Source organism: Rattus rattus, chromosome 8 (genome assembly GCF_011064425.1).
Source record: "Rattus rattus isolate New Zealand chromosome 8, Rrattus_CSIRO_v1, whole genome shotgun sequence".
NCBI classification, from domain to species: Eukaryota; Metazoa; Chordata; class Mammalia; order Rodentia; family Muridae; genus Rattus; species Rattus rattus.
The window spans coordinates 110,160,869-110,187,312 of record NC_046161.1 but is presented as its reverse complement, the minus strand read 5'-3'; the positions used below and the strand labels follow the sequence as shown (position 1 = coordinate 110,187,312).

General features: G+C 48.0%; 1 protein-coding gene across 2 annotated transcripts in view; it reads right to left on the bottom strand.

Moving 5' to 3' along the window:
* The window catches only part of Ctdspl (CTD small phosphatase like), a 119,360-nt gene extending 93,401 nt beyond the window's left edge, over positions 1-25,959 (bottom strand). For both annotated transcript variants that reach the window (XM_032911098.1, XM_032911099.1), the window contains exon 1: positions 25,814-25,959. In XM_032911098.1, coding sequence (XP_032766989.1) covers positions 25,814-25,892 — 79 coding nt within the window. In that variant the 5' untranslated portion in view covers positions 25,893-25,959. The remainder of the gene's footprint in view (positions 1-25,813) is intronic.
* Between the last annotated feature and the right edge of the window lie 485 nt (positions 25,960-26,444).

Below are 26,444 nucleotides of genomic sequence, written 5' to 3'. Positions count from 1 at the left end.
AAAAGCTCCCACACTCTGGGAATTGTGGGTAATTCTTTGGGCTCTGTATTTCCTTTGGAAAACCCTGCATTCGCGTTAACCCTTCACCATTCAGTCCCCTTCCCCCTCGCTCCCTGCTAATTCTTTTCGCACCCCTTCCCCATTTTGGGTAGTTCGCCCACCCATCTACATCCCACTTTCCTCCTTTGCTAGGAGCGCTGTGGACAGACAGCATCCGGTATCCCCTTTGAGACCACGCCTCCTTCGCCTGCCAATCACGCCCCTCAAGGGAGGGCCAGGAGAGATGCCACTGCCCAAGAGCCTCGTGGTGGGGAAGTGGCCTGGGGGGGGGGGCGCTTCCTACGTACTCATCCTTCTTCCACCCTTGGAGCTAACATCCTAGTTCCTGCTTTGCAGTTTTCTTCTCTAAAAGGCCAAAGCCCACCTGGAAACTGTCCCATCCTTGCCTAAGACCACTGAGCCTCCCATATCACAATAGCGACCTTCGATGCCTCACCAGTCCTACGCTCCCTAGCTGCCTTTGTGTCCCCAGGAGCTCTAAAGCCCCACTTTCACCATGCACCTTTGGCGTCTTGGATACACATTCCAAATTCCTCATAAGTGTTTCTTTGTTTAGTTCACTGTTTTCCCTGGCATCCTGAGTCGAAGGCCGATCGTCTCAGTTGTCTCTCATGAGTATTTTGAATTCTTTCCCTTGGGAGGCTCTCCTTCTTATGCCTCTCCACCACACTGACCCAAGCATGCTCTTCCTCTAGAGAAAGACTGCCCAGCCATACTGTTTGCCTTCCTTGCCAGTGTGGTGTTTATAGCTCCAGAGCAGGTGCCAGCAGCCCAGTTGGCCACAAACTTGAGACCTCACCGTGTGTCACATCTACTGGAGACCTCACTGTGGGTCACATCTGTTGGAGACCTCACCATGGATCACATCTGTTGGAGACCTCACCATGGGTCACATCTGTTGGAGACCTCACCATGTCTCTATTTCTTTTCTGTTCCCATTCTCAGTGAATGGTTACCATTTCACCAAGAAACCGGAAGCCATGGTTTATAATCACTCTCAATTCTTCCCAGTATTTCAGCCATCGCTTCTTCCCTCGTGAACAAGGTTCCCTGTCCCTTTAACGCTGACTTCTATGCTGCAGGCCTCAAGTCTTCTTTGCCCTGTTAACTACCACCCTTTTCTCAAAGCTTCAAATTCTCCTTCCCGACCGTTCCCTAAGACACAACAAAAATGCACGCACACGCTCCTAGTTTACCTCCCTCTCATCTTGTTCCTGCCAAGCTCCTTAGAAAGTTTTGCTATTTTTGTAGGAATGGTGCGTGCTCATGCAAACATTTTAAATAATACAGAAGATTGGGAAGAAGAAAATAACTATCCTCTAGCATCTCGACGCCCAGACACGATGTACCCCAAACTGGTCTCTGAGCACACCGTGCTGTTAGCCTGTCAACTTAACGTGAGCTAGAGTTCTGCCTGTCAACTTAACGTGAGCTAGAGTTCTCAGGGTAGAAGGAACCTCAGTGGAGAACGTGCCCCCATCAGACTGATGGAGGCCAGTCTGATGGAGGCATTTCCGGGATTAATGATTGATGTGGGAGGGTGGAGCATACCTGGCTGTTGCCAGGTAACCGTGGGGTGGAGCTTAGACAAAATGCTAACAATGGCCTTGGCTTCAACTCCTGCCTTGGCTTCCCTTAATGTGACGAGGGTGACCAGGACAAGTAAGCTGGAAAACCCTTTCCTCCCTAAGTTGACATTGGCCATGGCGTTTTATCACAGCCATAGAAGCAAACCAGTGCACACACAGTTGCATGCAGAAGGTTTAGCTCAGCAGAGACCGCAGGATAACTGGTCTTGTATGACTGGCATTTTGCAGGCCCAGTGCCTCCCAAGTGAATGCCTTACATTCTGTAACTGCAAGGAATGCTGGGAGTAAATGCCACAACTGTTTCCCCCGTCCCTGCTGAGGAGCTTGTCACACTGTGTCCACTAGTTGTGCAAAACGGAGGTTATGGCTGGCAAATGTGTTTAAAAAAAATACTTTTAGGGGACATTTTTTTTTTTTTTCGGAGCTGGGGACCGAATCCAGGGCCTTGTGCTTGCTAGGCAAGCGCTCTACCACTGAGCTAAATCACCAACCCCTCTTTTAGGACATTTTTAATTAGTGTGTATTAGTGTGTGTGTGTGTGCACACACATACACGTGCGTGCATGCTTTGAAAGGCCACGGTGTGCATGGGCTGGTCAGTGGAGGGCCATGGTGTAGGTAGGACCGCTTGTGGGAATTGATTCCCTCCTTCCACTATGTGAGTCCTGGAGACCAAACTCAAGTCCAGCCTTGGTAACAGACGCCTTTACCTGCTGAGCCCTCTCACTGACCCCTTGTGAAAATACCTTTAAAGACGTTGTTAGACTAAATCTACTCTCATCTCACACTTCATACGCAGTAAAACGGTCCCCTGATAGTCTTATTCCCCATCAATGGTGGTCACACCCTTACACGTCACAAACCCTGAAGTTCATTGTTTCCTTTCTACTACTACTATCAAGAATGAAAAATAACCCTTAGGCCCTAAAGATAAACCGACATCAATAACTTACACTCATGATTTTAAGAAAAGTACTTTCTAACTTCACGTGTGTAGGTGTTTTGCCTGCACACGCATGCGGGCCACATGTGAGCCTGAAGAGGCAGAAGAGGATGTGAGATCGCTCGCTGGAGCTGGGGTTACAGACAAATGCAAGCAGCCATGTGGATGCCAGGAACCAAGACCAGGGCCTCTGCGAGAACAGCCAGTGCTCTTAACCCCAGAACCATCTCTCCAGTCCTGAATGATTGTGTAGGTAACTGGCTAACTGGTCTGTCTGCTTCTTGGTTTCAGGCTGGCCTGGAACTCCAGAGATCCACCGGCCTCTGCTTCCGCAGCGCTGGGATTAAAGGTGTGCACCAGGATGCCCAGCACCACTCAGCACTTGGAAAACTCAGTGCGTGGACAAATTCTTAGGAAGAAGAAACTTGCCAAAACGGATACAAAAAGAAACAGGCCACTTGACTAGTAGCGTCCACCAATTAAATTAAATCTACCCTCAAAACCTTGCGTACAGAGAAACTCCAGGACCCAAGAGCTTTACAAATGCTCTCTGCAGTTTATGAAATAAACCATCTGGGGGGACGGCTCAGTGAGAGAACCTGAGGTTGGTCCTCCAGAATGTACATGCAGGTGCCGGGTGTGGTGGAATGTGACTGCTCTCCCAGAGCTGGGAGGGGGAGGCAAGTCCATCTCTAGGGCTCGTTGGCCAGGCAGTCTAGCCCAGCTGGCAAGTTCCAGCTTCAGTGAGAGCCTACCTCAAAAGCCAAGGAAGAGAGCATCTGAGGAAGACAGATCTGACTTCCACACGCAAACCTGGACATACGCGTGCTCACATACACATGAACACATGCATATGGATACACACAAAAACATAGTTTTGAAACAGTCAGAGCTCTAGCTTCACAGGATTTTTCCAAAGTATAAAGTTCCCAGACAGGTTTTCTGAGGCTCAGCGTGACCTTGATATCAGACCCCAAACACGTACTTTCAACACAAGAAAAACTTCACGCCGATCGCTTCTGAATGGGATGGGAGGTCACTGGTGCTGTTACTCACGGTAAACTGTTACCCACCATCTGCCCAAGTTCACAGACTTCAGGAATTCTTGGTTCCTAGACCACTTGGGGAAATTTCCTGCCCTATAGAAATAGGGTTAGAAGTAACCTAGACCACCCGGGAGCCACAGCCCTAGTCCAAGAGTCAATGGGTACCTGCGTTGTGGACACCAACGGTCTTCTTCAGACAGGTCTTTTTGGCCGGATTTCTTTTAAGACAGTGGTTCTCCATTCCTTATGGTGTTGTATATCAGATAACCCACATGACAGACATTTTCCTTATGATTCCTAACAGTAGCAACATTACAGTTATGAAGTAGCCACAAAGTAATTTTATGGTCAAGGGTCACCACAACATGGGGAGCTGCGTTAAAGGGTCACAGCCCCAGAAGGCTGAGGACCACTGTTTTAAGAGGACTGTGACCCCTCGACTTCTTATTTCATACATTTCTTTCTTCCCTGATATAATGCTTGCTTTCCTTAATATAAAGAACTTGACCAAATACTTCAAGTCCTTTACTCCTAAAATAAATTTCCAGGATGACATTGTAGAATCAGCATCTTAGGCAGCCAACCTGGATGCACATCTGTAAACAGGACACTCAAGGCTGGTGCTTGACACTAAGTCAAGGGTACAGACCTTCCAAAGACTGTTACAAGGTCACCTGAAAAAAAAAAAACAAACTGAAACAAAAAACCTGAAACAAAAAACCAAAAACAAAACCAAGACTTGAGGGCCAGTGTGCCCAGTGAGGAGCCTGGGACATCTGAGTTAGCCCGGAACTGAACCTCCTTACAGCGACGCGGTCCTAAATTCCCGACAATCTTCTCAGACATTCTCCCTTTGGAGAAGAACGAACTAGACACAATGACTGCACTTTCCCCACTTTTTGGAATTCATTTCCAAGTACAGAGGTAATATCCTTAGAAAAAAATTGATGCTAATCTTCAACTGGAGTCTGGGATTAATCTTTTGCCCTTATGAAAAATTTAAACCTATGAGAAATACAGGGAATAAATTTAGCAAATGCCTATTGGAGCTGCCCAACTACCCTCTCCAGAGAAGTTCAATGTTCTGTCATAGTTGTCTCTTTTCTAAAAAACCCTCGTTAAGGAAACATTACAGAGGGCTGGAGGGATGGTTCAGTGGGTAAGGCAACTGCTGCAGAAACATGAGGATACGGGCTATGGGTCCTCGAACACACATACAGGCGGGTAGTCCCAGCACGGCCAGAGCCAGCCTGGAAGTGGAGACAGAATCCCAGAAGGGCAGCTGCCCAATGTTCTGTCTCAGACAGGACCATCGTCTGTGGTCCTCTGAGCATGCACATGTTCTGTGGCCTGAGCAAGCTCACGCATGCACGCACACAAACACACAAACACGCACACACACTCATACACACACATTCACACACATGCACACACTCACACACATACACACTCACATACATATACACAGACACATACACACTCACACACACTCATACACTCACTCACACTCACACACATACACATTCACACACATGCACACACACATGTACACACTCACACAATACACACACACACTCACACACACTCACACACACATACACACTCACACACACATCAATATGAGTGCACATATGGACACACATCACAGATAATAAAATACTTTTGTACTCGTAATACCAAAAGTCTAGTACATCTGTTTTTTGTTTGTTTGTTTGTTTTACCAGATATTCAGTGATTTATTTATTTGTTTATGATTTTGTTTTTCTATGATTTCTTCCAATCAGGTCTCAGCCCTGGTTCTCTAACGAGAAACCAGTGGGCTTTTGGGAAGTCCTCTTCTTTTATCTTTAATAATGGGACCATTTCACCTCGGACAATGCCAGTGCTGTAATGGAGACGCCCTGAGTTGAATGGTGAACAGGTGGGGTCCATGTGCAGCTGAGCATTTCCTGAGCCCAGAGTGTCCACAAGGCTCTGGAGTGTCCTAATACAGTGGGTTCCATGGTCCTCAGAGAAGAAACTCTGACCAATACAATAGGACATGACTGCCTAAGGGTCTCCTCCACACTATTTCCCTACTGAGAATGCCCGCCTGAGTGTGGTTATGCACACCTTTAATCCTAGCGGGTGGGAAAGACAGGCGGATCTCCGTGAGTTCAAGGCCACCTGGTCCAGGACAGAGAAACCCTGTCTCAAACAAACAAACAAACACCAAAAACAAGATAGAAAAAGAAAATGCCCCAAAGCACCTTTTTATTTAATTATATACCTAAAAATCACGTGACTGCGACAAATAAGGGAAGGAATCACGTCTTCCAAGGATTTAGAAAGAAATGGCATTGGATTCTTGTGTGTGTGTGCGTGTGTGCGTGTGTACGTGCAGTGTATGCCTATTTTTGTGTGCATGTGTGTGGTATATGCATATTTTCCTGTGTGCATGTGTGCATGTGTGGTGTATGCATACGTGTGTGTGTGTGTGCATGCCTGTGTGTATGTTTGCATGTGTGCATACTTGTACTTGCATATGGAAGCCACACGCTGACTTCAGGTGTCTTCCTCAGGTGTCTTCTCTTCCTGGTTTTATGAGAGTCTCTCACTGAACCTAGTGTGGCACCAGCTGGGAAGCCCCAAGGCTCTTCCTGTCTTCCTCGGCAAGGCAGGAGCACATTGGCTTCTGGAGGGTTCTGGAGATGAGGCTCCTCACCAACTGAGTCATCCCCCAGCCCCGGGATTCTTGACTTTTATGATAAATTTTAGTGCCTCCCACTTTCGGCCTTTGTGGTTCATGTGCTCACTTGAAGAGTGTCAAGAGATAACAGCAAGGATCAAGGAAGCCGTTCATTATTTAGAAAACAGACGGAAGGAAGAAAAATGGCATCCTAAAGAGAATGCAGTCTGGCCTGTCATCTTGGGCGAGCTGAAGAACATGTCCCATTAGAAATGCTGTGTGACAGGAGTGAGAAGGGGCCTCTCCCGGGGAAGCATAACTGCTGTCTCTCAAGACACACATCAAAAGGGTTTGTGGTAGTCTCCGTGTGTTTTTCAAGTTTCCTTTTAACATCAGAGCCAGACAGACTGGTTTTAACTCCTGGCTTTCCGACCGGGTAGTTACGTATCTCCTCTGTGACACAGTTTCCTCTGCCATTCAGCGGCCAACACCGACATCCTAAAGTAGTGTCAAATAAGACGCGTGTGCAGAGCGCTTAACACATGGCGGTCATGGAGGCAGAGTGTGGCTCTTTGCCTGGCCTTTTCCCTAGAGCACTATGCTTAAGAATCCCAAATGAAATAGCCAGAAACGGTGAGATGGCTCAGTGGGTATCACTTGCCATCAAGCCTGGTGACCTGGCCTGATCCTTGGGACCCTCATGGTAGAGAGACTAGTTCCAACGAGTTGTCCTCTGACCTCCACATGTGCACCTTTACACCTCCCCCTTACACACATGCACACGCAGAATAAGCTGCAATAACTTTCCTAGGAAACAGCTATGTCTGTTGACACACGCGTTCAGAAGCCTGTTGGGGCTGCACAGGTCAGAGTGTTACTCGACGAAGGTTTACCGAGCCAGCAATGGGGGCTGACAATAACCATTCGCCTAGGATGTGCGTTGGTTAAATGTTTATATGTTTTGGCAAGTGCCTTTTACATACCAGTTGATTTCTGTAATAACTCTATAAGGTATTTTTTCTCTATACCATGAAAGCTAAAAGGATCAACAACTGGGCCTCAGGAGATACCTCAGTTGGTAAACTGAGTCTGATGCCCAGAAACCATGTTAAAAAAAAAACGAAAACAAACAAACAAACAAACAAACTCCACTGTTTGGTGGTGCACACTTGAAATCCCAGTGGCGGGAGGTAGGGAAGTCCCGGGGCTGCCGGCCAGCATTCTAGCCTATTCAGTGAGCTCACCGAGAGATGCCGCCTCAACAAACCAAGGTGGCTGACTCTCCTTTGAGGAGCGTGAACCCTTACTTAAATATGACTGATTTTCTTTCCCTGAAAGGCTCTTTCTCTCCTAATCCTGTGCTTAAGCCTATATTAAAATATCTTTAAGAGGTGGGTAGTGAGGGTTGGAGAGACAGCTCAGCGGTTAAGAGCGCTGACTGCTCTTCCAGAGGTCCTGAGTTCAATTCCCAGCAACCACATGGTGGCTCACAACCATCTGTAATGAGATCTGATGCCCTCTTCTGGTGTGTGTGAAGACAGCTACATTTTGCTCATGTACATTAAATTATATTTATACACACACACACACACACACACACACACACACACACACACACACATATATATATATATATATATATATATATATATATGAAGGATGTCTACTGTATAAAACCCAGAAAACCCAGGTCTGGTGGTTCATGCTGTAACCTCGGGAGCCTGGGAGGCAAGGCAGGAGAATTGAAAGGAGATCGAGGCTGGGCTATACAGGAAGCCTATCTCAGCCCTCCCTGACTCCAAGGAAGCAAGCAAGCAAACAAAACCCAGGAAAAAACCAAGCATGCTCGGCATGGGAAACCCTGGGAGCCTTGAAAAGCAACACGGCGCTTGCCTGATGGTCTGGCAAGCCCACGTGTCAGTATGAACCCCGAGTCTCAAAGCGAGAATTCATAGCGAGGTTTATAGCACCGTTCCCAAAGCTAAGTCGCAGATGCAGGTACAGAGTCCGTGACCAGATCGAGTGGGGTAAGCAGAGGAGCCAGACAGACAAGGGGATGTCATTCACCTTTAAGACTAAAGAGGGGTAATATTCACAGTTTCCTTCTGACATAACAGTCTGTCAGGCATACATGAAGCCTGAAGTCATTCCGTTAAAGAGGAAGGATGCCCAAAGAGGAAGGGTGGGGCATCCAATCACAGAGACGGAAGGCAGAACGGTGGTTGCTAGGGGATATGCAGAGAGGGAAAATGTCCAGTCACCACTGGACATATACCTTCAGTTTTACAATATGAAAGAATGATGGGGATGGATGGACAGACGGATGGACGGCTGGCTGACTGGCTGCGCAACAGCACGGATGTGTCTGGTATCAATTATCTGGATACTTCCAAATTTTACATTCTGTATTTTTAACATATAGAAGATCTATTTGTGCTATTTTCATGTGTCTGGGTGTTGTGCCTGCATGTGTATCTATGTTTCAGGTAAATGCAGTGCCCAGAGAGGTCAAAAGAGAGCATCTGATCCACTGGAACCCAGCCCAGGTCCTCAAAGAACAGCAAGGGCTATTAAGTGCTAAGCCATTGCTCCAATGTATGCATGTGTGCTAGCATATGTGTGTGTGTGTGTGTGTGTGCGCTAGTGTGTGTGTATGCATTGCTCCAATGTATGCATATGTGCTAGTGTGTGTGCGCTAGCATGTGTGTGTGCTACTGTGTGTGTATGCATACATGAATGCTAGTGTGTATGTGTATGCATGTGTGCTAGTGAGTGTATGTATTCATGTGTGCTAGTGTGTGTGTTCTAGTGTGTATGTGCATGCATACTAGTGTGTGTGTGTGTATACATGTGTGCTAGTGTGTGTGTGTGTGTTTTCTTTAACTACATATTGCCACCTGGGGAAAAAAAAAAGACATATGCAAGGCCCTGGGTTATTCCCCAACATACTGCATACTCTGAGTGAAAATAGTTGCAAAACATTTTATATTTAAAAGACATCGATGATAAGAAGTCAAGCAACCTAGTTAAAAATGTTAAAATTAAAACACACCAAAAGACTTTCGGCATCACTAGGAGGTTGGAGCTTAGCCTGGGTGCGGAATGTGGGCTTACTATGCACAGACAGGCCTTGGCTTCTAGTTCTGCTGCCAATATAAACAAAAAACCCCAAAAAAGCCCAGTGTGATAAGACACCATTAGCCCTGCAAAAGAGATGACAATATCAAAGACAGATAAGCAGAATATCAACAGGGACTGTCATGTGGCTGCTTGGAGTCAAAACGGAAATGCCAGAGAGAATATCTTGGGGTCAATGGAAACATTTTATCTCCATAGAGATAGTTGGTTTTATTGTTCTGTTTGTCAAAACTCCCAAAGCTCTGTCAACTTGTATTGCACCAAAAGGGATGATGGGGTGATTTTTATTTTCTGTAAATTTACTTTGATACATGTTTCAAATGTAAAACCAAGGATCTTAGGTGTGATAGTGTAGCCTTGTAACTCTACACTTTCAAAGTCAAGAGATGAAGGACTGACTGCAAACTCCAGGCCAGCCTAGGCTACACAGTGAGACTCTTCTTCCAAGAAGAAGAAAGTCTAGAAATCAATCAGGGAAGAAAGTTTAAGGTAGTGTTATCGTCCCCTGTAGAGTAGAAAACTTACTCCTCGGGCTGGGGAGATAGGACACTTGGTCAAGTGCTTGGGAGCACGAGGACCTGGGTGAGACCCCACAACCCACAAACTGCTTGTCATCTCAGAACTGACTGGAGAGATGAAGATGGGGTTCACAGCCCCGCTAGTCTGCTTAACGGATGGCAGCCATATTAAGCAAGGAACCTTGTCTCAAAAAGCAAGGTGGTTAGACCAGAGAAAGCATGCCTAAGGTTGATCTGTGGTCTCCACAAGCATGGGTGTGCACATACACACATACACATATACCTGCATAAACACACAGACTCACACAGACACAGACACACACACACACACACCTGCATAAACACACAGACACAGACAAACACATACACACACACACCTGCATAAACACACAGACACACACAAACACACACAGAGCTGCATACACACACAGACACACACACACACACCTGCATAAACACACACACATACACCTGCATAAACACACACACACCTGCATAAACGAACACACACACACACAGACACAGACACACACACACACACACACACACACACACAGCTGGTGCTTAGTAGGGAGCTTACAACGATACAGATTTTAGGATTGCTTGATGACTGATATTAAACAACTACTGTGATCAACACAAAAGGGAACATATTCTGTTTCCTGAGGTAGCAAAGAGACTCCCTTGACTCTGTCTTTGGCAATGACTTAGCCTTAAGCAAGCTCAGTACTCAGAACTAACTTACAACATGAAAGCCTTATCTTGGTCAGAATACATGAAGCGAGATTTGAAGCATGGCACTCTTTCTTACTGACCCTACGAGGCTACATTTATCAAGCCACGCTGACAAGGTAAAGCGGTTTGTTTCGTGGGATGCTGGAACATCGCCCTGCGGTCTTTGGTTGTGTACCAATTTTGAAGAGTAAGAATAGCTACAGTTATCAAACGCTCAGCCACTTCTCCTCAATTTTTAAAGTGTTCTACAGTACAGGGATTTGGGAACGTTCTGGCAAACAGCCTTAATACAAATTATAATTACAAAGAAACCTTTCAGTTTTTGACTTGACACAGCTACTCAGAATCAACACACACTGTTAGGGGATTACATAATCCTTGGTACCCATAAAGGCAGCTTGTTACCGGGTCCCGGCTCGACAGGATTATACCACCAGTGTTTGCCGTTGTGATTCCAAACATAAATGTCCACATCCTATCCTGGAGCTTCAAGCAGCTCCTAGGTCTTTGCTCTGCTACAAGCCCTGAGCTACGGAGACAAATAGCTGCTAATTTCATGTTAAATCGCACACACATTCCCATTTAAAAAGTATCCTGAAGGAGACAGACATTTAGAGGTACGGAGGGAAAAAGTGTACATGTATGTGTGCGGGAGGGTTCACCCTCACATCGTGTGTATGCGCGGAGGCCTGGGGCTGGCATGGTGATGTCTTTGCCTTCTGCCTTATTCACTGAGGGGGGTTAGACAGCTTGCTCTTGGGACCCCATCTCCACCTTTATGTTGCTCGAATCAGAGGCAAGCCGCCGCTCAACATTTGGCAGACATGGACTCCGGGGATCAGGACTCTGGTCCTCAAGTTTGTGCAACAAGTGCTTTTTCCACTGAGCCGGCCCAAGAAAGGAGATTCTTTTTAAAAAAAGGTTCTCTCCCTCCCCCTGCTCCCTCCACGCCCACACCCTACTCTGAAATTAAAATGTCTGAGCAAGAATTTAAGGCATGCAAAATAAGTTCTAAGGTGTACATTATAATTTCGATATTACCCGAGAGGATTATTTCGTTACCACTGCAGGCCTTGGTACCGTCGTATCTCTTCCGAAACAGTGGTGGACAGATGTGTACAGACACAAGTGTGCGTGCAAACTGGCAGTGGCAAGCTCTTTCCCATCCTCTACCGCTTTCTGGCCAAATGGCCCTGTGACCCATGAGCACTTTCACACGGCCCCTCTTCCCTCCCTGCCAACCAGCCCCGCAGCAGCACGCACAGCGAGAGAGCCCTCTGGTTGAGAATTAAAATCTAAGGTGTGTGGTCCCTTCTGAAACCTGATGTGTCAAAAGGGGGTCCCTCCCCATCAGGGGTGCTCCAGCAAATCATCCTGAGGCAAGTTTCTGTGGCACACAGACAGACTCCCAAGGCAGTCTGAACAAGAGGCAGACTTTCGAAGTCACCGGCCATGTGCACTGGCTCCAGACACACCATTCCACGTCTATCCCCCAAAGTGGAAGAGTTTCTAAACTGAGAAATAAAATCGAAGACATAAGGCTGAACATCCTCACTACCTAAACAGAATATCAGCTAAAAAGACACATTTACATCGGGATACTGTAGGACTCAGAGCTTAATTTTACGTGAAAGTCAGAGCTTATGAATTAACCTTCCAAAGAGGGTCAAATAAGGACTTGACTTTAGGCTCAATTCATTCTTACCTTTTGGCTCTTTTCTTGTTTGTTTATTTGTTTGTTTTTTATAGACAGGGTCTAACTAGGTCTAACAAGGCCAGCCTCAAACTCACAGAGATCCTCCTGCCTCTGCGTCCCAAGTGCTGGGATTAAAGGTGTGTACCGCCATACCCAGCTGCAATTTTTTAAGATACTGGCAGCACTAATAGATTTTTTAGTTTTACATTGTTCATTAGTGCAACATTGAAACAAGTTCTTATTTTAAAAATACTGGGGGCTGAAGAGACAGCTCAGTGGTTAGAGCACTGGCCTCTCTTGCAGAGAGGACTCAGGCTCTGTTCCCAGCAGCCACATGCAGGCTCACAACCATCTGTAACTCTAGCTGAAGGGGACCTGACGCCCTCTTCTGACCACGAGTGGTACACAGACATATGTGCAGGCAGCACACCTGTATACATAAGAGTAAACAAACCTATAAAGCCTTTTAAAATACAGATTTTTTACATCTGTTTATTTATTTCAAGGCTGGGCACACAGCACAATGTATGAATGGAGGTCAAAGGACAACATTCAGGAGTTGGTTCTTTTCTTCCACTACGTGAGTCCTAGGATCCAACTCAGGTTGTCAGGCTGGCGGAAAGCGTCCTTATCCCCTGAGCCACTTCACCCGCCCTGAAATACACCTTTAAAATGACACTTCTCCAACTCTTGGTCAGGGTGGAGCACACCCTATCATCTCAGTACCGGGCGTGAGAATGTCAAGTTCAAAGCCAGCCCGGGCTATGAGCAGTGACACCTGTGTCAGAACCATTACATAATTAAAATTCAACATAAATTTGGCTGAGTCTAAAAGTTATTAATCAAGGAACGTCTAGGAGAATAGAGTAGTCGGACTTCCTTTTCTTCCCACGGAGCCCTAGGGACGGGCAGTCAATTCTGAGGAGAGAGAAGGCAAATCTGGTGGCAGCCATGAGACCTGAAGAATATGAATATTTCGAACCGGGGAGGGGGGTACTTTTGCCCCTAGGATTTAAGACTCAACAAACTGCACGTGAAAATCAAAAAGCACAGCTACAGACAGGTGTCCCAAGAAAAACCTTCTCTGTGACACGGGCCAGATGATGAAAGGACAATCTGGCAAGACGTACTTCAGATAATAGTCTCTGCTTTGCAATCAAACTGCACACACACCACTACCATACACGCACGCACACACACACACCACTACACACATAACATACACACACACCACACATACATACACATACACACATAACATCACACACCCCACACATACACACACACAACACCACACATACACACACATCACACATACACACAACACCATACACACACATACCATATGCACACACATACGCACATACACACACATACCAGACACTACACACATACCATACACACACCCCATGCATGCATGCACACATGCACGCACACACACACATACACATAATACAAACATACATACACACACACACAAAACACCACACATATACACACAACATCACACACATACCATACATACACATACCCCATGCATGCATGCACACATGCATGCACGCACACACATACACATAATACACACATACATACACACAAACAAAACACCACACATATACACACAACACCACACACATACCATACATACACATACCCCATGCATGCATACACACACCACACTCATGCACACCACACACACATGCATGAACACATACACACACACCACACACTATACACACATACCATACACACACAAACCCCATGCATGCATGCACACACATACACAAACACATACATACACACATATGTCCCCATACAAACATACACATGCGTGCGCATACACCCTGTGGGCCTGCCCCCTCAAAGCCAGTAAACAGCTGAGGGCTACCGACCAAGAACTTTACTCCCGACAGGTGTAACAATCTAAATGTCACTAGCCCCGGTGGGGACAAAGAAGGCCACATACAAAGCAGCGCAGGGCTAGTATCGAGCCTGGTAATGTGAGTGGCCACAGGGCCAGAGAAGACTTCTATCCTGACGCAGCAGTAAGACTGGGAAGGTATCCCGGGAGGCGTGGGAAGAGTCAGGGTTTTCAACACCCACGGAGATAATGAGGTCATTCCTTTGTAGCTTATTAAAGACCATGTGGCCGCTGAACTCCCTCCCCTGCCCAGCAGACGTCAGAATAGCCCAGGACAGAGAAGGGGAACAAGACAGGGCTCCCCCTTTTTGCTGGAGCCAAGTGGAAGGTTACAACCAGACCCAGAGTCTCGACATAACGTGAAGATCCCCAGGTATGGAAACAGGACATCTCAGAATAAAAATGAGCATTAGTGGATGTAAACACACGGGACAAAGATGATAGGCTTCCTTGACAAAGCCTTCAAAGCAGTCACAATAAAAATGCCTCCATGAGCCACAGAAGCACACGGGAAACAAGTGGGGGTGGGAGGGGAATAGAAAACCTTAGCGTGAGGGAACTATACTGAATAAACACGAACTTAGAATCAAAAGGCACAATGGGACTCATAGCTCACCGGGTAAAGCGCTTGCCATACAAGTGTAAGGACCGGAGCCCAGACTCCCCAGCACCCATACAAATTCTGGGTGAACCTGGTGACGTATTGCAATCCCAGTGCACAGACAGTAAAGGCAGGGCCTCTCCAGAGCAAGATGGCTGCCCACATTGGAAATATTAGTGAGCTGTGGGTTCAAGGGAGAGACCCTGCCACAAGATATAAGGTAGAGAGTAACTGAGGGAGACACCTGATGTCAGCCTCATGTGCATGCACCACATGCACACAGGCATGCACACACACATGCAAGCACATATGCACACAAAGCACACACGCCTAAAGTAAGTGTGATCGAAATATCCCAGTGGATAGGTTCTACAGCAGAACGGAGACAATAAGACCAATGAGCGTGAAGAGAGAATAATAGAAATCACCCAGTCTGAACAACAGGAGGTTGAAAGGAAAAACTCACCGGGCCTGCAGAAACAAGAGGAACCTTGGAGGTTAGAACTCACAGTCCCTGCAGAGGCCCAGGTTCCATTTCCAGCATCCACACGGTGGCTCACACTACCCTATACTTCCAGTTCCAGAGGGTCCTACACCCTCTTCTGGCCTTCACAGGCACCAGGTACCCTTGTGTACATGCATACATGCAGGAAAAACACTGTACGTATCAAATAAAAATAACTAAATCTTAATTAAAAAAACAAAACAGAAGGATCCTGGATGTCGCTGGCATCCCAGGAAATAGGACCCCAGGAAATGATGTCTGAAAACTTCCCAAATTTGGGAAGAGGCATAAATCCAAGAAGCAAAATGAACTGGAAAGAGACTAATCCACAGAAATCCAGGCCAAGCCGCGTCGCAGCTAAACTCATGAAAACTCACAACTGCACAGCCACTTTGGAGAGCGGTTCAGCAGTCTCCCTTAAAAACCATGCCCAGTGCTCCTGCCATCACAATGTCTTCCGGGTAAATACCCAAATGAGTCGAAGGCAGCTGTTTTCGGACACAGTTGTTGATGGCAGCCTTGTTCATTTTGTTAAACTCAGGGGCGATCCTGCTGTCCTGAATTCAGTAAGTAAGCGATGGTTAACTACTGCACATCCACGGAGCTCCGTGTCACTCAACACCGAAAACAAACGGATTGGAGGGGACCAGGAGGGCAGCACCTCTGGGACGCTTGCAGTGCAGGCATGAAGACCAGGGTGCCATCATCAGAACCCAGGTCAAAAGGCAGGGCACGGAGCTGCATGCTTGCAAATCCCCAAGTTGGACCGGCAGAAAGAGGCAGATTCCTAGGATTCAAGGGCCAGAGCCTAGCCAGTTGGTGAGCTCTAGGCCAACATGAGATCCTGTCTCAAAAACCATGTGAACAACTTCTAAGGGAGACACTGAGGCTGACCTCTGCTCCTCATATCCACCTGCACACATCACCATGTGCACACACAATACATACACACACGCACATGCATACACACACATGAACACACATGCACATGTATGAACAGGCATACACATGCATGCATGCACACGCATGCACACACATACACACATGTACAGAAAATTGAATTATTTTTTAAAGACTTATTTTATTTAAAGACAGGTGTGTGTGTGTGTGTGTGTGTGTGTGTGTGTGTGTGTTATGTGTATGAACATATCAGAGACCAGAGGACAAAACAGATTCCTTGGAGTTTACAGACATTTGTGAGCCACCAAAAAATGGATACTGGGGGGGGGGTTGGGGATTTGGCTCAGTGGTAAAGCGCTTGCCTAGGAAGCGCAAGGTCCTGGGTTCGGTCCCCAGCCCCAGAAAAAAAAAATGGATACTGGGATCAAAACTCTGGTCCTCTGATAGAACAGTAAGTGATCTTAACTTGTAAGACATCTCTCTAAGCCCCAAAACTAATTTTAAACCACGAGAAGACACGAAGGAACCTACCTAAACGCTTTTTGAGAAGAAAGCCAATTTGAAAATGCCCTGTGACTCCAACCAGATGATCTTCTGGAAAAAGGCAAAACCATAGAGGTAATTATTAAAAAAAAAATTCAGAGGTTGTCAGAGGCTGGGGTCTGGGAAGGATGGGCAGACGCTGAAAGTTTGTAAGGCTGTGAAATCATTCTGTTAGGTGCTATCATGGGGACACGGATCACAGCACCTTTATCTAAACTCACAAGACAGTACGATGGTGACGGGGAGCCCTAATGGGCACCACCTGTGCTAGGGATGTCAATGAGCGTCAACACGGGGTCATGAAACTGTAATCACCACAGGACGATCCCTATCGTCAGTGAGGGAGGAGACTCTGGAGGAGAACACACACCCTTGGCAGCAGGCTATCTCAAGCTTTCTGCTCAGCGTGACCAAGAACCTGGCACTGTTCTAGACATTAAAGTTCACTGAACAGTCATGGAACTGTGTGAAAATGAAAATATCAAAGTTTGTGGGGACTGCTACAGCAACGCTTAGAAGTTGTGTGTGGCAAGAAACACATTTATTAGGAGAGATCGGGGGAAAAATTACCGGGACCTCTGAACGTCTCAACAAGGGGGAGGGGCCCAAAACAGACTCAAAACCAAACCGAGAGGCAAGAAGAGACTAATAAAACTGAACAAAGGAAATAAAGAAAAATAAAAAGAATGAAGGCCAAGGAGAATTGAGATACCCTTAGCAAGACTGACAATACAGGGCCACAAATGATCACCGGTCTCGCTGTTACTGGTTCTGTGCACATCAGGAGTAGGCACGAGAATAAATGCTAAGGAAGCCACTTGGTGCTCAGACATTTGTCAGCTTGAATGAGATGTATCAAATCTCAAGAACTCTACCACAGAAGAATCCACCACACGGAAGAGATTATTTAAACAGTTCCACAGCTATGGGGAAGGTGGGGTGGGAATCGAACTCAGGGACTTAAAAACTGCCCCAAAGAAACCTCCAGGCCCAGACGATTTCAGTGGAGAAGGACCACGCTAATTCTACGCAACTGGTTCCGGAACCGGGCAGAAAGTTCCCTGACGTATCTCTGTGAGGTTGATACCAGGTCAGGAAGACAGCGTCCGTGAAAATAAATAATTAAAACTGTAGTGGACGTCACTCAAGGGTAGCGTTTATCAACACGTGGAAGAGAATTACCCAGCGGAAGCCAACTTCCTTCAAGGACGTCAAGCCGGCTTCTTATTCAAAAGCCAGATGCAGAGTCACGTTAACCAGCATGGTGGCACACATTTATGCAGAAAACGCTGTAGGAAAACTTCAGTTATCTATAAGACTCGGAGAACCCAGGATTGGAAGGGAACTTGACCCAACCCAATGAATCAGAAATCTAACCGCTGAGATTATACTCATTGGTGAAAGACAGTGGCTTTGTCCTCAGATTGGGAGCTGTCGAGGTCTGAATGAGAAATGTCCCCTATAGTCTTGGGCACTATCACACCTGGTCCCCCGGCTGGTGATGCACTTTCGGGAGGTTTAGATGATTTAGCCTGGCTGGAAGGAGTATATTACCAGGACTGGGCTTTGACTAAAAGGGCTTAAGCCTACTTCCGGTTGTCTACTTCCTTTGTGTGGTTGAAGGTGAGAACTCTCAGCTTCTGGTTCCTGCCGCCATGCCCGCTGCTCGATGCCACGTACCCCCACCATGAGGGGATCCTATCCCCCTGGAACCAGTAAGCCCAAATAAACCATCTCTCTGTGGGTTGCCTCGGACATGGCTTTATCAAGGGAACAGAGGAGTAACTAAGACAGGAGCAAGCAAAGACATCCATCCATCCCCATTAGTTATTTATTTGCTATACCGCCCAAGTTCTAGTCAGTGTGATAAAGCGGACTTTTTTTTTTTTTAATGCACGCAGATCTGAAGAAGAAAAGTAAACGTTCTTATTTGATATGACAGCTGACGTTAAAGCCTGTAGGAATCCGAGAAAATCTCATGGCGAACCTGCGAGCTCAAGGAAGACGCGGGATCCAGGATAAGTATAGCACCGACTATCTGTCTGCATGCTAACACGGACGTCTGAATCAAAATTTCTAACTGCTTAGAGAAGAAAGCACGGTACAGCATTGATAGGATTTGTTTTCTGGAAATCATTAAGCCCCAAGGAGAGTGAGCTCTTTACATGGGTCGGGGACTGGAACTCGTGCCTCCGTGCTTGGGGAGTCCTCAGCCATTCTTTTTCTGAATGTCCCTATGCCTTGTTTAACGTCTGCTGGGTTTGTTTTTTCAGTTCTGTGGCTTACTCCACTCTGTTTCTCGGCCTGCGCCATTTCATCTTAAGCTATAATGAGTTACTGCTCCCTGAGTATAAGAATGTGATGACTGGGACAGGGGTTGGGGGGGGCGGTGGCTTGGTGGGTAAGAGGGACTGCTGTACAAGCACAGGGACCCAAGTTCAAGTCCCCAGCACCCACCTAAGCTAGAAGAAGCTGTTCAAGTCTGCAAAGCCAGTGCTATGTGTGGCAGGGTCCTGAGGGTGGCAGGGACTTGGTCGCAGCCTGGATCAAGGAGAGACCGTGTCTCAAGGGAATGTGGCAGAATGACAAAGTAGCACATACACCCCCCCCACACACACACGGTGAAATAATGTTTAAAAGTGACAACTTTGAAGAACTGAGAGGCTGTAGAGAAACAGATGCCTCATACTGGGCAAAATGGTATGTTTACTCAAGGGGACAGTAATTTTATTTATTTTGTATCTATTATATAGTTAATACATAACTTTATACCTAAAATGTACCTATATACATACAGTAAAGGAAAGATAACCACAAGAAAAGCCTTTGAATAAGAAAAGAGGGAGGGTGGGTAGGTGGTGCATGCCTTTACTCTGGGGGGGGTGCACACCTTTTGTTTTTAACCTTGTTCATTTGAAATGGTAATTTTAAATTAAAAAGTAAATAAACTTGTGACTATCACATGACCCACTAACTGTACTGACATGAGGATTTAAGTTACATAAAAGTGTCCATGTGTTTAGAGCCAGTTTTATTCAAAACACCCCAAATCTCGAACCACGGAGCACTACACAGCAATGAAAAAGAAAAGGACGTGCAATCAAACTCTGGTGTGTTCACACCACTGAGCACTACACGGCAATGAAAAAGAGAGGACGAGCAATCAAACTGTGGTGTGTTCACACCACTGAGCACTACATAGCAATGAAAAAGAAGATGAGCAATCAAACTGCAGTGTGTTCACACCACTGAGCACTACATAGCAATGAAAAAGGAGATGAGCAATCAAACTGTGGTGTGTTCACACCACTGAGCACTACACGGCAATTGAAAAAAGAGGATGAGCAATCAAACTGTGATGTGTTCACACCACTGAGCACTACACAGCAATGAAAAAGAAGATGAGCAATCAAACCATGGTGTGTTCACACCACTGAGCACTACATTGCAATTGAAAAAAAGAGAGGACGAGCAATCAAACTGCAGTGTGTTCACACCACTGAACATTACCCGGCAATGAAAAAGAAAAGGTCGAATATAAATGAACGAAATAAACGACCATCCAGAAAGTCTGACTGCAGGAAAGATCACGCTCTGTCTCATCCCACCCAGCTAACACGTCTGAAATGACATTTTTGGAAACAGAGAACAGACTAGCGGTTGCCGATCTGCCAAGGAAGGGAAGAGCAAGGAAGGGAAATGGGTGTGTCTAGGAAGAGAAGGAAGAGTGTGCCCTCCATACACCATAAAGGAACTTCTGCCTTCATGAGGTCATTAACAACATCCTGGCTGTGAAACCATTCAAAGTCTGGCCAAATGTCAACACCGAGGGGTCCCAGGTAGAGGAGAGAGGGGGCCTCTGTGACTCCTCCCCTCTCCCCTGTCTCTTTCTTTCCTCTTCAGGGCTTTGCCTCAGGTTAGCCTGGAATTTGTGACCTCGGTCCCCAGGGTCTGCAGTGTGGAGGTATTGGCCACCACACCTGGCTCTGTGTGATCTCTGGTAAGAAATCTAATAATCTAGTTCTAAGTAAGAGTTTAAGATGGCCGTGGATTAAACCCAGCACCGGGAGGCAGAGGCAGGGATCTCTGAGTTTGTGGCCAGTCTGGTCTACACAGTGTTCATCTAAACTTTCCTTCAACCTATCCTGACCGAAATGATTACTGCTTGTAAACACCTTCTCTTAGCTACAATTTTGCCAACACTTCCAAGGTCGGAGGTTCGAGTTATGGCTAAAAGTTGCTCTTCCAGAGAACCGGGTTCGAGTCCCAGCACCCACATGGCAATGTACAACGGTTTGTAACCCCAGTTAGATCCCCTCTGCTGGTCCCAGCATGCATTGCACACACATGGTACAGATGCAGATATGCAGGTTAAAAACACCCACACACGTGAAATAGAATTTTAGAAATTTAAAATTATATTTTATAAGAGACTAGGGGCCGCAAACATTTATGAGAAGCAGACTCAGGACTCTGGGCCTGGGTATACAACGACTGGCAGGAATCTTCCGCAAACCTAAAAAAAAAACCCAAGTTGTCTAGCTAGTGTTGAATTGTTCTGGGGGTTTCTGCATATTAACTGAGGTTTCTTGAGGTTTGTTTTGTTTTGTACAATTCCTTCAAATTATTTCTCTACAAAGAGCTAAAGGAAATGTCCTTTTTTAGTTAAAAAAAAAAAAGTAGTCCCTAAAACACAAGCACTTTTTCATCAACGTTGAAACAAAGTGTCCTGTTCCCCTTCTGCCATTCAGCCTTTGCCCTCAAGAGAATCATCGCTGTGTGGTCATCTCCTCAGAGATTATTTTTGTATATTTCCGGACTTTTGTTCAGTTCTGAGCATTTGATTTTAAAAGAAAAAACAAAAAAGAATCATACTGTTATGTCATTCTTGAAATTTCTCGCTTCGAAATGTCTCGCAAAGTCACGTGTCTGCACATTCAGATGTAATTTAACTCGTCTGTTCCAACGATCTGGTAGGAACGACGCCGTCGCTCTGTCCAACCTTATCTGCCTGTTGACAGGGGACCTCTGCTGGGAAGGCTGCTACTTCGAGCCCTGTGGTCAGCAGCAACATCCCTGCGCTGTCTGTGAGTGCAAATGAACGGACTCTTCTGTAAGGAAACAAGTCAGTGCAGCTGGCGCTCTGGGACGCTGCTAACAACGGGATCCGCCGCACCACACTTGCTTCCTCTATTTCCGGCCTTCTCTCCTTCCTACAGGGGGCTAGCCTTGCTGGAGAGTTAATTTCCATCATTTTACTTGAGGCTAAGGGAGGCCATGGGATCCAGTTCTGGCCAATTAGCCGTGAACGAGAGTTTACTGAGCAGTCCCTGGGAATGGTCTGTTTTCCAGGTGAGAGGAGTGAGCATGACTGTCTCTGTTCCCACTTGAGGATGATTAGGGAGACTAGAGGGGTTGCAGACAGGATGCAGCACGGCGTGGGAGAGCCAAGAGAAATGAAGTTGCTCTAACATCAGGGTTGATGCAGGAGAGCCACAGCCACCAATCACACAGGCCTGAGGAGGAGGAGCTAGCTTAGGCTGCGTGAAGCCTGCTTTTCTGATACTTGCAGCCAAAAGTCTCACCTCACGCTTTCAGTACTAAATTACTCTTCAAAACGCTTGCACTCCTGGGGATGGGGAGATGGATAAATTGGTAAGAGCATTGGCTGTCCCTATAGAGGACCTGGGGTTCAATCCCAGCACCCACATGGTGGCTCACAACAATCTGTAACTCCAGTCCCAGGGACTCAAACACGCTCTTCTGGCCTCCACGGGCACCAGGCACACGCCCAAGACACGCAGGCAAAACACCCATACACGTGGAATAAAAGTAAATAAAACCTAACAACATGAACAGTTTGTCCTATTTTTTTTTTTTAATCTTCTCCCAAGTCTTCCGAGAGGACCCGTTTTCTCCAAACATCTGTCCGATTTGGACACCGGAAGTCACTCAGGTGCCTAACAGAAATGATGTGGGAACAGTCGATCGTTCACGGACTTTGTGGTCGGCCTGTTTTCCTCTTCCGCGACTTTCTCGTTCCCATCCCTTGTCTCTTTTCCTAAGGGCTATGTGGCAGGCAGCAAGGCAGGCACGGTTTGCTGACAGGGGGCACTGTTCTCTGTAGCCTCACACTATCAATCCAATCAAACACAGCTGGAAGTAATAAGCCAGAGCCACGGGCTGGCGACTGTGACACTCAGCTCTGAGCTGTGCACCATCACACACACTGCACAGAGAGGCAACCCGGCATCGGACTCCCTCTGCCAAGGTCCTGTGCTGAAGGTGTGTGGAGCATGGTACACTGGTGCACCGGGTGGAGTCCTCACTGTACCTACGAGGCGTCCCTCATCCCTCCCGCCAAACCCAGGAGCGGTCACCGCCGCTCCTATTTTACAGAGTAAATAAGTGAAAGCAAACATTGTAAGACCATCGATCTCTTCCTCACCACAAACACTTCCAACCATCATCGCAGGCCCGATACTTAAGCAAATGACTGTCGTGATTTAAATCACGCAGGACGTGTTCTGCCTATCTGAAGCTATCAGCACACTTAAGCTGGGAGCGCGGCTGAACCTGTTTGGTGGTTTATTATTCTAAAGAAGCTGTTTCAAAATTTGATTCTCAGAAATAGGCACGAAGGTGGGAGGAACATGTGTTGGAGGGGGGGTGGTAGGGGGAGTTGGGGGTGGACGTGATCCACATACAGTTCGTATCTGCACTGCTGTCAGAGCAAACACACTTAAAATCCAATTTAAAAAAACGGCGACCCTCTGTTATTTTGTTATACCGCAACTGATCAAAATTATATTAACTTTTTGGAGTAAAAAGAAATCTCAGGTAAAGTGGAACTTTAATGCTTTTACTAGCCAAGCACCCCACCCTAGAACAGCAGGCGAGGAATTCTCCTACTCGGTTAACAAGTAACCAATCTGACACTGAAAACAAACGAAACGGGCTGTTAAGGATATGAAAAGCCCGTCCAGAAAAGCACTGTCAACAAGCTGCACAGGGCAAGCGCCTCCAGTAACATGCACAGGGTTCAGCATTTCCACCGACCTGGTCAGTCAGAGCACACGAAAAGCTTGCAAAATTACCCACTCCCAAGGTGAGGGGAGGGCAGCAAGAGAGACCAGGTCCTGACAAGTATCCCCTAGCTTCCTGCCACATCCCTTCCACCAAGAACCGAGGGTTCGACCGCATAAAGCCCACAGTAGAGGAGAATGCTGGGTTCACCAAACTTTCTTGAAGCTTCCTTTTAAAGACCCTCTGTGAGGGGACATGTCCAGCCAGGGCCCCAAGAGCTCAGGTCCTTATAGTGGGAAAGCTAGGCCAGAGAGGTGCTCTCTGCTTAGGCCCCAGGAAGTCGGGGGATTCACTCCCTGCCCTCTCGAAGGTTTTTAGAGCTCATTTATAGGGTATAGAAGACTTGGGGGGGGGGTTGAATCCTTTATTTTACATTTAGAAACCAGCTTGTAGACAAAGGCAGTGTTTACAGTCTACAGAGTGAAACAGGACAGGACGGCAGAGGGGACCTGGGGAAAGTTTCTGTCTTTTCCTGCTGACCATGCCCAGGGGTCAGGGGTCGAGCGTGGGCAGTGGTGGTGGACTGCTCCTCCCATCCTCATCCTACTTCCCCGGAGGGCTGCAGTCCTCACTGCACAAGCACAGAGGGCGGAGGCCTGTGGAAAGAAACCTGACTCTTCCAGTGCCTGCTGTGGCCAGCCCAGGGCTTGGAGGGGACAAGCAGGTCCTCAGGGAGTGGAGGGGGACTTAGATGTTTGTACTACACATGGCAGAAGGACTGTGAAGCAAGAGTCAGTTGCCAGAGCAAACCAAGTCAGATGGCTTTTCAAAACAATCTGTCCAGCTAGCAGGACACAGTGACTCCAGGCACTTGTGCGAAGACGTCAGTTCTTTGAGGGGTCAGCATACCGAGAAAGAGCAAAAAGTAAACAGAGGTAGGGATCGGGGCCAGAATACACCCACAAACAAACCAGGTGCAGCATGGAACTGCCTGGTTAGCCCCTGACCAGCTACCCAAAAGGGCACAGCTCTAACACACTAAGAGTTTGCCAAGTGAAGTGTGGAGCTCCTCGCAACCCACAGGAGGCCTGAGATGCCAGGCGGTAGAGTTCCTGACAGGCTGGTTGGTGCTGGGAGATGAGCTAAAAAGGAAGTGTGTGTGTGTGTGTGTGTGTGTGTGTGTGTGTGTGTGTGTGTGTGGGTGGGGTCAGGGCTGCTCCTCACCTCTCTTCTCCTCCATGTGCACAACCAACTAAATATCCTCCAAGACATGGCCTCTCCGTGCTACGCACAATCAGGCACACACATGTGTGTACTTGTGTACACACAGGATCTTGGTCAAAGGCAGATATGCACACACATCCTAACAGTAGAGAGACACAATACAATCTGACAGTTGGATAGCGGAGGGACAGACGGACACACACACACACACACACACACACACACACCCCTCCTCAGGACTGAACACACACATACAAGGTCCACAGACTAAGGCTCTGCACACCGTTCGTTCACCACCTCTCAAAGGCATACAGACCTCCACCTAAGTCCACAAACTCACAGCCTGTCAGGAACGCACACAATCTGCTAGAAGCACACACGCCCTTACAATCTCTCAGTTGGCCTGCGCATACACGTAGGTGTACACACAACCTGTCACACGTACTGCATGCACACTTAAAACAGCTCCATGCAGTGCACACATCCGATCCCAACTTCTCAGCCGCTCATGCACACTCACAGGAGCTCAGCTGGCACAGGCACCCTCGCAGCCTCCCTCTGCTCCAGGCGCACCCCACACCCACGCACCCGCTTGGCCCGGTACACCCCTCCCCCACGCTCGTGCGGGCGCACACCGAGAACTCCGGAGACACGGGGTGCACTCACGCCCCCCGCGGCAGCTGCCCGTGCCCCCTCCTCACCTTTTTCGCCCGCGACGGGCGACCGGGCCTCATCTTCCTTGGGGTTGGTCACCTGGGTGATGATGGCCGGACCGTCCATGGGTGCGCGCCGCGCCGGCCGCCCGCAGGCCCGGCCCCCCCGCAAGCTAGGCGCGGGGGGCGCGGGGCGCGGCGCAGGGGGGCGCGCAGGGGCGCGGCGCGGTGGGGCGCTCGCCGCCGCTGCCGGGGCGCGCCCGCCGCCCGGCCCCGCGCTCCGAGAGAGGCGGCCGGGGCCCGCGCCCCAGCTCCCGCCGCCGCCGCCGCCGCCGCCGCTGGGCTGAAGCGGCCGCCGCCTCGTCAGCATGAACCCCGGAGCCGCGCCCGGGAGAGCCGCGCTCGGAGAGGCGGAGCGGGAGGCCCGGCGCCGCGGGAAGCGCGAGCGGGCGACGGAGAGAAGGAGCGAGCGCGGAGCTAGGGCGGGAGGGCGGGAGAGAGGGAGCGCGAGGGGGAGGGAAGGAGGAAAGCGAGGAGGGCGGGCGGGTGGGTGTGTCCCGGCCCGAGGACTGGCCTCCACCGCCGCCGGCGCTGCCCGCCCGCCCGCCGCCCGCCGGGGAGAGGGGTGCGGGGCCGAGTCGGGGGCTCAGCGTGCGGGGTGTGGTCTGGGGCGGTGGCG